This window comes from Macrobrachium nipponense, chromosome 18 (genome assembly GCF_015104395.2).
Source record: "Macrobrachium nipponense isolate FS-2020 chromosome 18, ASM1510439v2, whole genome shotgun sequence".
NCBI lineage: Eukaryota > Metazoa > Arthropoda > Malacostraca > Decapoda > Palaemonidae > Macrobrachium > Macrobrachium nipponense.
The window spans coordinates 80206749-80221639 of NC_087211.1; the positions used below are offsets into that span (position 1 = coordinate 80206749).

Here is a 14891-nt window from a genome sequence, read left to right on the forward strand (position 1 = left end):
ACTAGCAATGAAATCATTGTGAGCTTGAGGGCAGATGAGAGAGAGAGAATGTTCTTCATACCAGCAATCAACGTTCATATTTTCTATCTTTCATCTTCTTAATAAAAACTACAGGAAAGAGAGATATTACAGTCTTTCAAAAGTTATTTGTCTGTATTCATCTCTACCATACTGGTTTAGCAAATAGAAAGGTCCAGTCTTACAGTCTAGGCTTCAATAATGTCGATCTTCTTATTATTATTTTCGTTTGTGATTGGAGGCTTTGTTCTTAACTAAAATATAATTAAGAAGGATAGCAGAATGTCTTCAAGACTTATAGGACTGTGTTGATAAACAGGATAAGGATCTATACTCTTGATAGGCTTCAAGGAAATGGATAATCCTACTACTCTTCTTCTTGCTTTTGTTTGTGATTGGACGGGACGTTTACTCCAATTTTATTATTAAAAAGTCAAAGAAAGCAGGATATTACAGGATTCCGAAAGCTATTTGCCCGTATTGACATCTATCACCCTGGATTTGTAAACAATGGCAGGTCCCATCTTTAAGCTCTTCCTTCTTCTTCTTCTTGGTTTTGTGTGTGACTGGAGGTTGTTTACTTCATTTCTATATTTTAAAAACTAAAGAGAGCAGTGTAATTGTCTCTCAATTTTTATTCTTAAAACAATAAGAATACTGAAGGAATCAGGACGATACATGCAGGTTTTCGAAACTTATAAAAAATATATTACTTGTAGAATCGAGGCTGACGACGTAAGGAATAAAAAAAATTGCTAAAATAAGAATCCAAAATATTAAGGAAAGCAGGATAATTCAAGTTTTCATTACTGCAGATAGTTGATCGTAGGACTATAAATGTAAAAAAAAAAAAAAAAAAAAAACTTTGCATCTTCTAAGGCATAGACTAAAATCACGAAAGACGAACGAAGTATAGACATTACGAGCCGAAATGGGGGTAACTTAAAAAAAATTGAAGGAAGAAAGTTTCTATAGCTTCTTATAATATACAGAAGGAAGTTAAAGGTTTCTTTGAAGCCATTAGTTGCTAATTATACTGTCATGGCGTAATATACTACATCCAAATCTATTTTGAAGTAATAGTTAGAAACGAGAGACGACAAAAAATATCTGCCAGATCGAATCTTGATAAAGATAACGAGATTTGATTGAGTGACGTCACTGATAATAAGGCTATGAGCAACTGGAAAAACTTGGTCTATAGGGGTTGGTTTTCCTACTGTGTTTGATAAAGCATTTTTGCATCTATCAAGGATAACTTTATTCTCGGACTTGTTGAAATTAAAGAAGCTTATTGAGAGATATGCCACTCAGCGAGTCAGGCCAGGCCAGCTCAGCGCCGGTCCCAAGCCTGGATAAACAAGGTTTGAGTCAGGAAAGATATCTTACTAAACCAGTTATGAAAAGTCTGAAGCAGCTGTGGTAGTCATTGAATACGACGACCCCGACTAGGGATTGAAATGAGAAGAAGAGGAATAAGAAGTAGACTGGAGGAAAAAGTGTAATAAAAACCATTGCATAAATTTAGGTAAACTCTTTAGATAAATAGACTTACTATTTAAGAAACTGTGTTCATGAGAATTTAACTCATTTCAAAGTAAGGTCATGAATATAACACTAAAAATACAGACTGTAGCAGCTAAAACTGTAGTACATAACATTCCTGTAATATTTCTACAGAAAACATGTTAATTTTCATTTAAAAGTATGTAAGAATTACAGATGAAAAAATTTAACGTCCTAATTCAAGGGAATAATATTCTTCTTAGTAGATGATAACAGACAACTGCTTAAGGTTTCTGTTATAAAATAAAGTTATAAATAAAAAAGATACAAAATAAATAAATAAAATGGGATTATTATCTAGCCCCCAAGTGATTCCAAACCAGTTTCTCTTCCCCAACTCCTTATCTGGCAGTGTCTACATAGCTATTCTGAGGAAAGGTTCGTCCGCCACACAAACGCACCCCATCTTTATCCTTCTTCTTCTTCCTCCTCTTCTTCCTTGACTGGGCAGCCAGGTACCTGTTCTGTCAACCTTCACACACACACACAAATTCTGCCAAGAAATATATGACCTTGGTTTCTTCATCTCGCGCTAGACCTAAGTCATAAAATTGGCTTCTGTACAAGATCAATAATAATAATAATAGGATGTTTTGAATTAAGTAAAGTAAGCCACAATTGTAAACGGAATCTCCTGTAGGATCGTAAATATGTATAGCTCACTAGATGAATGGAAATCAAACCTATGACTAAATGAAGATGGTCACTTTTTGTATCACGTGAACAAAGAAGATTTTGCAATCAACGAGGTTTCCTTGTAACCGTTGGCATTTTGACACCACTCTCTCTCTCTCTCTCTCTCTATGAGATTTGCAATCAACGATTCTTGCTTGCACCCAAAGTTGAATGACATTTTGACACTCTCTCTCTCTCTCCATAATTAACCGACGTAGTAATTATTTCAAACCATCAGCCTAGAGTTTGCAAAGCTAAAAACCTTTACAGAGAAGGTCTAAACTCAAGACCATCTTTCTCTTTTCTGTGTGTGTGTTGTGTGTGTGTGTGTGAGAGAGAGAGAGAGAGAGAGTTTGCTCTTCAAAGCACGGCAGAACAGAAGTTCACCTGGCTTCACAACGTCCAGTTTTTGTTGTGTTTCTATCGTTAAGTTATTTTTTTCTGAGAACTTCATCTTCTGGTGTGTAATTAAAGCATAAATAAAGAACTTCCAGTGCTGATTTCATCACTGAAACCCTCTTAAGAAACTGCTGAATGAGGTGACATATTGCTTTCAAATTCGTGGGTATAGGGAAACTTAGTTGTCAGTAAAATCTTTCGTTAACTTTTAACTTTTCTCTGCGTTTATCTTTCCGCCAATCTTCGTCCACCTTGGAGGAGGAATTCTCCATTAGGGAGACGTACCTGTCTGTATAAAACAAAGCTTTAGCTCTCAGCTTTCTCCAGATTATGCTTATTATTTAAAAATCTTTCGGACCTTTTATTAAGCTTATCCCGCTCAGTCAACTGGTGACATCTCTCTCTCAACATAGGCCTAGCATAGATACAGCGCTTGCACCCAAAACATGAGTCAGAAAGCCTTTGAAAACGGATTAACGTAAAAATACTGAATGGCATCTTACAGATCCAGGGATCTGTAACCAGTTTTCACTCGTTTTCGTCTTCCGGAAACTAGTCAGTTCAGTTCGTGGTCCTTCGTAGTTCGTACAGTTATTAGAGGCTCGGCTGAGTCGGCTCACTTCTTAGTCTAGAGTCGTGGGTGCTTGGACAAGTCGCGTTCCATTCGTCGTCAAGTGCTCGTTTTGGCCTCATAACTCTGAGAGGTAAAGTGAACTATTTATTATTATTATTTTAAGCTTTAAAACAATATTTTTTTTATAACTAATCAGTTCATTAAATCAAGCGAAAATTAATGAATATCTCAGCTCACTTCTTAGTCTAAAGGGGCAGGGCAAAGTTGCGTTCGATTTGTCGTAAAGTGTTTGTGTTTTACCTCTCAACTCCAAGAGGTAAAGTGAGCATTTATTAAATTTTTCAGCCTTCGAAATTATATAATTCAGTAACTAATCAGCTCTATTGAGGGTTAAATTAACCGACGGTTAATAAAAAGTTCAGCTCACTTCTTAGTCCAGAGGAGCAGGGCAGAAGTGCGTTCGATTTGTCGTAAAGTGTTTACGTTTGACCTCTTATCTCTGACGGGTGAAGTGAGCATTTATTAATATTTTCCACTTCGAAATAATAAAGTATATAAATTATCAGCTCTACTAAATGAACCGAAAGTTTATTCAATAAATAATTCAGCTCACTTTTTCTTAGTCTACAGACGCAAGGGACAGGAGCGTTTGATTCGGCCTCTCGACTCCGAGAGGTAAAATGAGAAATTAATTAGTTTTTTTTTTTTTTTGCGCTTTATAAGTAATAAATCCCATAAATTCTTATCAAATGAGGTGCAAGTTAATGTACAACGACAGACGTCCACTGAAGAGTCGTTTCCTGTGGAGATTTTATCTATATAACTTTCGGGTTACATCTTGTGGCATTTCCTGTTGACGACGAGACTTTTTGTGCTTGCGCCATGTAAAGTGGGTTTGTTTTTCAACTAAATTATCTTAAAGTTTTTTTCTTCATCGACACATTTCCTGCCGAGGAGAATTGCGTCATGAAAACTGGTGTGCTCTAAAACTGGTTTTGTATGTGTATGTGTTTTTATAGTTTTTTTTTTAAGACAAACTTAACCGGAATATTTCACCGTGTGTTGGCGAACAAGAAAAATGATGCTCAGGAGATGAAATTTAATTTAAAATAACGGTGCTATTTGTGTTGTATTGAGTAGTTTTTTCTTTGAGCAAAACAAACTTACTTTCTGGATTAAAAAATAGATATATTTATTTAGTGCTTAGATTAAATCGAATGAATGCGTAATAGGTGTTATTTTATAACCTTACCATTGTTTGAAAGAGTGACGTGACTTGGAGTTCTGTTAAGATAGTATTAATTTAAAAAACTAAAAAAAAAATCATAAAAATACTTAAAAAACATCCACTAAAAAACTTGGCCCAAGCTATTTTTTTAATCTAGAAGCAATAATATTTATTAAGCCTCTAATTATATAACAACGAGAGAGAGAGAGAGAGTTTTATCTAGCTTCGGAAAGAGAGATTGAGAATTTAGTTAGACCTACAAGAGAGTGAGAGAGAGAGAGAGTTTTATTTAGCTTCGGAGAGAGATTGAGAACATAATTAGACCTACGAGAAAGAGAGAGAGACTTCTAGTACCATAAACTTAATATGTTAATTAGCAAATCACTTTACATACTTTTAATTCGTTTGTCTGCGCTGAAACAAAAGAATGATATTCACTTCTCCAATTACAAAACGGATCTTGTAATGACTAATCGAATTATAAGTAGGAAAAGTGTTAGTTTGAATACACTCCCCTGTGACGTCATCGAGACACTTCACCCACTCCCTCTCTCTCTCCAGCCACCAATGGCTGAGTCATTGTACAAAGTTTCCTTTTTAGAAAACTTGTAACAAGACTTGGCCATTCCTTCTGTACTTCATTTTATTCTAAATTGAGTATATATTAGCTGTTTTATAAACCTTTTATAACTCTTTATAATACTCATTTTCGTACTATTGTCTTTGGTTCATAGGCCTACGATTCCTCTGTACTACATTTCGTTTTTATTCCATCCTGTAGCTACGTGAACTCTGTTTTATTTTTGAATTTTTACTCTAAATTATGTATATTTCCGTTGCTTTATAACCCTGTTATAACTATTCATGATCATATCTATTTTTCGGATTTTAATTTCCGTCTTATAGGCCTACAACTCATCCGCAACACGACATTTCGTATTCATGCCATCCTGTACCTATTGCAGCTCCCTGTTTCTGTATTTCTACTCTAAACGTTGCATGTTTTCATTAAGGTCTACCTATTTTATAGTTCTTCATCGTAATATACAGTTTTCCAATTTGCATCTTCGCTTGATAGGCCTACAATTCATCTAAACCACAGTTCGTATTTTGCATTTACACAATTTCACGCCATGCTAGACCTATAAAATAAAAGTTTTATCTTTTTTTAAAACAGAATCTTTCAGCTTTACTCTATTCTCTTAAAGGTATCAACTTTCCAGTTGTTTTCAAAACCAAGTGATTCTTATTTTTTGCATATTTTTTTTTTTCAGATCAAGATATGAAGATTCTTGTGGCTATATTCCTTGTGGGACTCTCTGTAGGACAGCGGTACGCTGAAGCTACAGGTATTTGTTTACATTTTGTGTATTTTTATATATATGAAAGAAACTGAGTGTATTTCATATATATATATATATATATATATATATATATATATATATATATATATATATATTCCCTTGGTAATAAAGTTGTTTTTCCTTGATAAACTGTGGACGACTTCAGAGAATTAAACAAGACAATAGTCACTGCCCCAATCATATTCTATAATTCACATTTGACTCTGTATAGACCTGTAATATGTATAACTGGAATTCTATCTAATCGCATTTAACTCTGTAGACCTGTAATACATAACTGTAATTCAGTGTAAATCTGTGTAATTCTATTTCAGTACTTTTTTTCAACTCTGTAGACCTATAATACGAAACTGAAATTCAGTGTAAATAGGCGTAATTCTATTTCAGTACACTTTTAACTCTGTAGACCTGTAATACATGATTGCAATTCAGTGTAAATCTGTGTCATTCTATTCCAGTACATTTTGAACTCTGTAGACCTGTAAAACGTAACTGGAATTCAGCGTAACTCTGTAATTTCTCTCTATTCCTGTGTATCAGGAGCTTGTTCGACTGAGAGGGTGCCCAGCGGAAACTGCCAGCTGATAGCGGAATGCAAGCATTTGGAGCTGGAAGTGAAGACGCTGCCCATTACAGACTTCATCCAGTGGTACGGAGGCTGTGGCAGGGACGGGTAAGATAAGAATTTGGTTTAATTCACTGATGTTTGGTTTAATTCATAGTTATTAAGATAGGAATTTGGTTTAATTCACTGCTATTAAGATAAGAATTTGGTTTAATTAACTTCTTTTTTGGTCTATTCACTGCTATTTGGTTAAATTCTCTGATACTTGGTTTAATTCACTGCTGTTAAGATGAGAATTTGATTTAATTAGCTGCTTTTTGTTTTAATTCACTGCTATTTGGTTAAATTATCCGCGATTTGGTTTAATTCACTGCCATTAAGATAAGAATTTGGTTTAATTCACTGCTTTTTTTGGTCTAATTCACTGCTATTTCATTAAATTCTCTGCTATTTGGTTAAATTCTCTGCTATTTGGTTTAATTCACAGCTATTAAGATAAGAATTTGGTTTGATTGGCTGCTATTTTGGTTCAGTTAACTGCTATTAAGTTAGTAATTTATTTAATTCACTGCTATTAAGTTAGGAATTGGTTTAATTCACTGCTATTATGACGAGAATTTGGTTTAATTCACTGCTATTATGATAAGAATTTGGTTTAATTCATGCTATTATGACAAGAATTTGGTTTAATTCACTGCTATTATGATAAGAATTTGGTTTGATTCACTGTATTATGATAAGAATTTGGTTTAGTTCACTGCTATTAAGATAAGAATTTGGTTTAATTCACTGCTATTAAGATAAGAATTTGGTTTGATTAGTTGCTATTTGGTTCAGTTAACTGCTATTAAGTTAGGAATTGGTTTAATTCAATGCTATTAAGATAAGAATTTGGTTTAATTCACTGCTATTAAGATAAGAATTTGGTTTAATTAGCTGGTATTTGGTTCAATACACTGCAATTAAGATAAAAGTTTGGTTTAATTCGCTGCTATTAAGTTACGAATTGGTTTAATTTACCGTTATTACGTTAAGAATGGGTTTAATTCACTGCTATTAAGTTACGAATTGGTTTAATTCACCGCTATTACGTTAAGAATGGGTTTAATTCACTGCTATTTGGTTTAATTCACTATTTTTAAGTTAAACAATTGGTTGAATTCACTGCTATTTGGTTTAATTCACTTGTTTTAAGTTGAAAAAAACTGGTTGACTTCACTGCTAATCAGTTGCAAATTTGGTTTAATCTATTAACCTCATTGTTATCATGTTAAGAAACTGGTTTAATTCACTACTATCTAGCTACGAATTTGGTTTAATTCACTTCTATAATTTACAATTAACCGTTTTCATGTCTTCACAAACAACGTATCGAAAGTCATGCGTTCTTAAATATATTTTTTTGTTTATCTAAAAGACTTATTATTCGTTTATAATAAGTCTTTAAAAAAAAATTCACAAAGTAGACGATTTTCAAATGTCTGTCAACAATACACTACGCATGCGCACTGATCAACCTTCATTTATCTAATCACGCAGAGATGGCAATTTGAGGGTATGCTGTCCCAATGACGTCGTCTTTCCAGGTATGTTGATCTGATTTAATTTAATTTAAGCAACTTAACTTAATTCGAAGACAGAGGCCACACGAACCAATTCTTCCTCTTCTTGAGGTCATAACGAAAGAAACTTGGCAAGCTTGATGTGTGCGTGTTTATTCGATGTTTTCAGAACTTTAAAGGAGATATTACTGACATATTGCACTGTAAAAGTATACAGGATTGTAATATTATATCGTAGATGTATTGCACTGCTAGAGAAATGATATAATTGACGGGGAAAACATCGAAATAAATAGGAAAAATTGTAGATTTGACAGTCTAGGGTACGTAGAAACCACGCACGTTTTTAAGTTTGTTTCATTTGCAAAAAAAAAAAAACATTTATGATTGTAGGCCTCTAACATATCTGTAACATTCAGAAAGTAAACAGAGCGTATTTACTAAACAATTGAATTAACATTTCATTATTTACTGTCCTTATTACACTGAGATTCAGTTCCCTGGCTCCGTAATAGGTCTAGCAGTACTGCCTGAATTCAGAGAGAAAGAGAGAGAGAATATAACCTCTTTAATTTACCACCAAAATTCCAGGAGATCCCACCTGCCCTATACCGTCCCGAAGGATACCGGGCCTAGGATGCGTCACGCCCGTGAACGAACGACTCACTTGGACAGAGGCCAGAGACAACTGTCGAAGGACCAAGACCCGTCTCCTCCAAGGAATCACGACAGAGTCTCAGCTGAGGCAGCTCAAGTATAACTTCGACGGCGTCTTGGACTTCCCCTTGGAGTTTCGTGAGTGTTTTCTCTCCCTTTGAAGGGTTATTATCATCATTTATTATTGCTCTAATAGACCTAAGCCTTTTATTATTCTTTTGAAGCATAAGAACGACTCCAAAACGCACCAACTTTCACCCCCTCCGCAGACGACGTTTGGATAGGCCTATACGAGAGCAAGTGGGCCGAGCCGGGCGCTCCATCTCGGGTACCGTCACACTTCTGGTACCCCGGCATGCCCAAAGGCGGCCAGTACAAGTGCGGGTACGTCGCCTTGCAGATGGATGTACCAGCATTCTGGGAGACCCTGTGCCCTGACGCCGCCCTGCCCTCTCTGTGTCAGGCCGTGCAAGGAATTGACGTGGATATCAGGACTGGTTCTGGTGAGTTTAGTCTAAGGCTCGTTCAAACTAACTCAAGAAAAAGGTGATAAAGGTATAACAGAAGAAAGCAGAATGATAAAATGAGAATGGGAACACAGGGGAAATATTGAGAATTTAATTCTGAAGCCAGTAAAAGTAAGGAACGAATTTCTTATAGATAGACAGGAGTGAGAATTGGTAGTAGTGACAAGGACCACCTCTCGTTTGTTGACATTTGCTTCTTCTTTAAGTTTGAGGATAGAGGTTGCTTTTTGAGAGTTGAGAAAGTAGGTCAAAGTTTTGGGTTTTTGTCTCCTTCATGTAGACATATTTATTTTCGGGAAAGGCAAGATAAGAAAAAAAAAGTGGTCAGGAATTAGTACTATCACATTCAAGAAGCAGTAGTCATCGAAGTTCACTTCGAGTATAGAGAGAGAGAGAGAGAGAGGTAGAGGTGTCATTAGAAAGACTGGTACTATGCTAATTTCAAACTGTGCTCCATTGGAGATCAACCTATAGGCCTATATCCACATCACGAATGAGACTAGACAATCCTACACCACACTACAGACTAATCCTATATCAATTTCAAACTGCTCCATTGGAGATCAGCTTAGGCCTATATCCACATCACGAATGAGACTAGACAATCCTAAACCACATTAGAAAGACTGGTATTATATTCATTTCGAACTGATGGTCACTGGAGATCAACCTATAGGCCTATATCCACATCACGAATGAGACTTAGAACAATCCTACACCACATGTGAGACTAATCCTATATTAATTTCAAACTGTGCTCCACTGGAGATCAACTTAGGCCTATATCCACATCACGAATGAGACTTAGACAATCCTAAACCACATTAGAAAGACTGGTATTATATTCATTTCGAACTGATGGTCACTGGAGATCAACCTGTAGGCCTATATCCACATCACGAATGAGACTTAGAACAATCCTACACCACATGTGAGACTAATCCTATATCAATTTCAAACCGTGCTCCATTGCAGATCAACTTAAACCTATATCCACTTCACGAATGAAACTAGACAATCCTAAACCACATTAGAAAGACTCGTATTATATTCATTTCGAACTGATGGTCACTGGAGATCAACCTATTGGCCTATATCCACATCACGAATGAGACTTAGAACAATCCTACACCACACTACAGAATAATCCTATATCAATTTCAAACTGTGCTCCACTGGAGATCAACTTAGACTTATATCCACATCACGAATGAGACTAGCAATCCTAACATCTCACTTTCACCACCTTCCTACAGGGTCATCATCCTCCTGCGATCCTCCGTCAAAGACCGTTGAAGGATTGGGCTGCATCAGGCCAGTGGCAGACCAGCTGATCTGGACAGAGGCGAGGGACAACTGCCAAGCCCTAGGAGGGCGACTCCTGTCGGGGCTGACGACGCAGGAACAACTTCGTCAGATCAAGACGCACTTCGAAGGAGCTTTCGGTTCGTCGCTTGAATACAGTAAGTGTCTTTCTTTCTTTGGGTTTGCTCCGTATGAATACGGTGCAAAAACGTATTACATAAGTTGTAAACAATACAAGGGCAATTTTTTAATCCGTTAGAGAATTCAAAAACCGCTTTTGACTGAAATATAAAACGAACAAATATTGTTTTTCGAACCTGTCGTCCTTAGACGAATATCACAGTTCCGCGCTGCAGAAACTGGACAGCCATTTTGAGAAACACTAATCACAAAAACTTCTAATTTTTCCCGCCAGATGACGTCTGGTTAGGACTGTACCGAGGTGAGTGGCTTGGGGAGGAGGGGAAGAAGCCCCCTGGCAACTTCTGGTACCCTGGGCAGCCCAAGGGCGGTAATTTCGAATGCGGGTACGTCGCCTTGCAGATGGAGACTCCCACCTTGTGGGACACCGTTTGTTCAGAGGCCAGTTTGCCTTCCCTGTGTCAGGTGTCTGGTAATTAAGCAATATATATATTATAAATAATATATATATATATATATGATATATATATATATATATATATATATATATATATATATATATATATATATATATATATATATATATTATATATATATATATATATATATATATATATATATATATTATATATAATAATATAATATATATATATATATATATAACTATATATATATTATATAAATATATATATATATATATATATATATATATATATATATATATAGATGATATAAAGGTATAGGTATCTGCATCAATCATAGATAGTAAAATATCATTGTAATTATGGTTCCTAAATAATAAAATGTAGATCTGAATAATACTTTTACTGGACCACGAAAAAATATGGAGAAAAGCTACAAAGTTCACACTCTTTGAGAGAGAGAGAGAGAGAGAGCTCCTTTTACTAAATTTCCAAAGCTCGAGGTCTTCTGAATGTCGATACTCCAGATATTATTGTTTCAATTTTCGTCGGTATTTCCAGAGAGAGAGAGAGAGAGAGTCTCAAAACGCTGCAGTTTAAGGAAATCAATTAACGATGCTTTGGAAAAGACACACACACAAACGCAGCCTGATTAAGAGGGAAAATTAGAGATGTCACGAACACATCTGGAATTCTGTCTAACTTTGCAAAGAAGAAGGGGAAAGTTAACAATAACACAGCGCTATACGTCCCTCTTGTCCTGAAATGTTTACAATAACCAAAACAAAAAACTACGTTATCTATTACAATAAAACTAATAAAATCCGAGTGGATCTTCCTTGCTTGTCCGCCCCAGGTGGTGGGGGTGGAGGGGTGCCTGCAAACCTGTTTGTCCGCTCGGGTGGGGTTACCTGCAAACCTGTTTGTCCGGCCCGGGTGGGGGCGGAGTAGGTAGGAAATTGAATTTGCGGACAATTTTTCGAAAACCCATTATTCGGAAGGCAATTGTTCGAAAAGTTTTTTTTTTTTTTTTTTTTTTTTGAAACCAAATATTCGAAAACAACAGTTCGATTGTATAATTGTTCGAATTTACAATTGATTGAAATACAAAATATTCGAATAAGCAGTTTTTCGAAATGAATATTGTTCGAATCTATTACATACTTTATCTAACCATATAGTAGAACAGGACTAATGTTAATAAACGATTAATTTAATCTAAATTTATTAGTTTTTTAACATATCTTTGCACTATTTATCTTCAAAATAATCTATTACCGGAAGTAATTCAGCTGAAGATAATTCTTCTACTAAATTTTCAAAAGTTTCAATGACTTCTGGGATAAATACCAAAGCTAGTAGCATTCGAATTTTGACTGAAAACTCTCTTCTTCCTGACCTGGGTCAAAAAGAGAAAAACATTCACTCTTGGAAGTCTTCATATACTACTACTCGACTGGGAATGCTATATCCTTCCCAAGATTTTGTGTAGATAGTCCACGATTTCTTTTGAGCGAACCCTTCTAATTGAGCGCTTAATACTATTGACAGTTGGCAATCCTTCTTCTTCAGTTGACAGTTGGCAATCCTTCTTCTCCAGATGCGTTAAGATCCGAAGATGCATTTGCAATTAGCATTTGCAATTATATAATGCGAGGAGTCATGTGTTGTACCTTTTGCGTCGTCTTGAACGTTTTCAATAAATCTCCGCACGTCTACGCCAGTTGGATCACCTGCATGATTATTATTGAGGAGTGAGCGATGTGTATTTCTGGTGATAGAAGTTCACTCTCGACGTGGTTCGGAAGTCACGTAAAGCCGTTGGTCCCGTTGCTGAATTACCGCTGGTTCCATGCAACGTAAAAACACCATACAAACAAACAAACAAACCTGCATGATTATGCTCTTTAGAATCGGTAACATCTTTTGCTGTTATTGCGCGACATATACAGGCATTTCCAAATTTTATCTTGTATTTGCTTGTCTTTAACAAATAAATGTCCATTCACTAAGAAGAGGGGCTTTCCTTGTTCACTTTGGACGAACTCAGCCATGATAGGGTTTAAGAGCTTCTCTACTAAATAGGAAACCGTCCAAAATAACAATGGGAACATGAAGATTTAAAGGATTTGTTAACGGTTTATTTTCATGTTTATTAATTTGTTATTTAAGGTAAATAGAATACAAGCAATGGGATTGAGTTGTTTCTCGAATAACTACTTTGAGAGAGAGACAGAGAGAGTGCCAACCTACAAAACTGCAGTCGAGCTTTTTTCAACAAGACATGACATAGCCACCTTCCCCCTGCAAACCTGTTTGTCCACCCCAGGTGGGGGCAGGGTAGGGAAGTAATCAGTAGAGTTGGGGAGACATGACACATCAACCCATCTGCATAACTGTTTGTCCGTCCCAGGTGGGGGCAGGGTAGGTGGGGGGGTTAGGAGGGCATGGAAGATATGACACATTCATCCTCCTCCTGCAAACCTGTTTGTCAGTCCCGGGTGGGGCGAGGTAGGGAGGGCATCAGTAGCATAGGGGAGACATGACACATCCACCTTCCTCCTACAAACCTGTTTGTCCACCCCTGCATGCTTTGCATTCTACAGCACGAATTTAAAAGCCCTAGATGTGGTTATTGTAATTATGATTGAATCGTTATTATTAGATAAGTCAAACATAATAAGGGTTGAGAATGAATATATATATATATATATATATATATATATATATATATATATATAGATATATTATGATATATAATATTATATATATATCTTAGCAACTAATGAATCCTAATAACAAAACAGAACGTAAGAATAGGATCTGTGTTCCTTGGCCACGCCAGGAAGCCCAACTTCCGGTCGAACACCGGAAGCACGCTAATTAGGACACACGAAAAACTCCTCTTGGTGAGAGAGAGAGAGAGACGGCAGAATACAGGAACGCTTCGAAACTGGGGGAATATAAATCATCCTACAATAGGAATGATATTAAGACAGGCATAAAAGTTTCTTGTTATGTCTCCATCTCGGCTCGATCCCTTGTCGGGGTCGCTGTTTTTGCTAAGCCTTTTTTTCCCAGGTGTTTTTAAACAACTGGAAAAAAAAGGCTTGTCTCGTCATCTGTTTGGGCAGCGGTTTTGCTGGCACTGTGTATACACCTGCAATCTCTGGCACTGTGTAAAAGTAGAACGTATGGCACTGTGAATAAGGAAAAATCTATGGCACTGTGTAAAATGAAAGTACTTATGGCACTATGTAAAAAATAAACTACTTATGGCACAGTGTAAAAAATAAACTACTTATGGCACAGTGTAAAAAAAGTACATATGACACTGTTTAAAAAAAAGTACTTATGGCACTAAGTAAAAAAAAACTACTTATGGCACCGTGTAAAATAACTACTTATGGCACCGTCTAAAAAAAAGTACTTATGACACTGTTTAAAAAAAGTACTTATGACACTGTGTAAAAAAAGAATCTATGGTACTGTGTAAAAAGTACTAATGACACTGTGTAAAAAATTACTTATGGCACTGTGTAAAAAAAAAAAAAAAAAAAAAAAAAAGTACTTTTGGCACTATGTAAAAAAAAATAATCTATGGCACTGTGTAAAAAAGAGTACGTATGACACTGTAAAAAAAGTATTTATGGCACTGTGTAAAAATATAACCTATGACAGTGTTGTAAAAACTGTAACCTACGACACTGCGAATAAAGAAAAATTCTATGGAACTATGAAAAAAGGATACTCTCTGGCACTGTGAAAAAAAAAAATAATAAGACATCCTATGGCACTGTTGCTTCTCAGAAATGAACACTATATTATATCCTTCAGCAGGTTGAATTCCAAGTCACCGGCAACCCTTTGGGTTTGCTTGTTTCATAT

The 14891-nt window shown here is 35.9% G+C and overlaps 1 protein-coding gene across 1 annotated transcript; it reads left to right on the forward strand.

Annotated features, from left to right (window-relative positions):
* Window positions 1-3215: 3215 nt before the first annotated feature.
* Window positions 3216-11094, forward strand: LOC135197245 (uncharacterized). Its single transcript, XM_064224336.1, has 8 exons — window positions 3216-3362; window positions 5735-5809; window positions 6365-6497; window positions 7929-7975; window positions 8543-8746; window positions 8878-9111; window positions 10392-10598; window positions 10856-11094. The coding sequence occupies exons 2-8, from the start codon at window positions 5743-5745 to the stop codon at window positions 11059-11061; spliced, it is 1098 nt and encodes a 365-aa protein (XP_064080406.1). The 5' UTR covers window positions 3216-3362; window positions 5735-5742; the 3' UTR covers window positions 11062-11094.
* The last annotated feature ends 3797 nt before the right edge of the window (window positions 11095-14891 follow it).

What these genes read in the sequence shown, in the direction of transcription:
- LOC135197245 (XM_064224336.1), top strand. Translation starts at nt 5,743, where the DNA reads ATGAAGATTCTTGTGGCTATATTCCTTGTGGGACTCTCTGTAGGACAG. An exon ending in CAATGACGTCGTCTTTCCAG is followed by an intron (nt 7,976 to 8,542) that starts GTATGTTGATCT and finishes CCAAAATTCCAG; the next exon opens with GAGATCCCACCTGCCCTATA. An exon ending in GGACTTCCCCTTGGAGTTTC is followed by an intron (nt 8,747 to 8,877) that starts GTGAGTGTTTTC and finishes CCCCCTCCGCAG; the next exon opens with ACGACGTTTGGATAGGCCTA.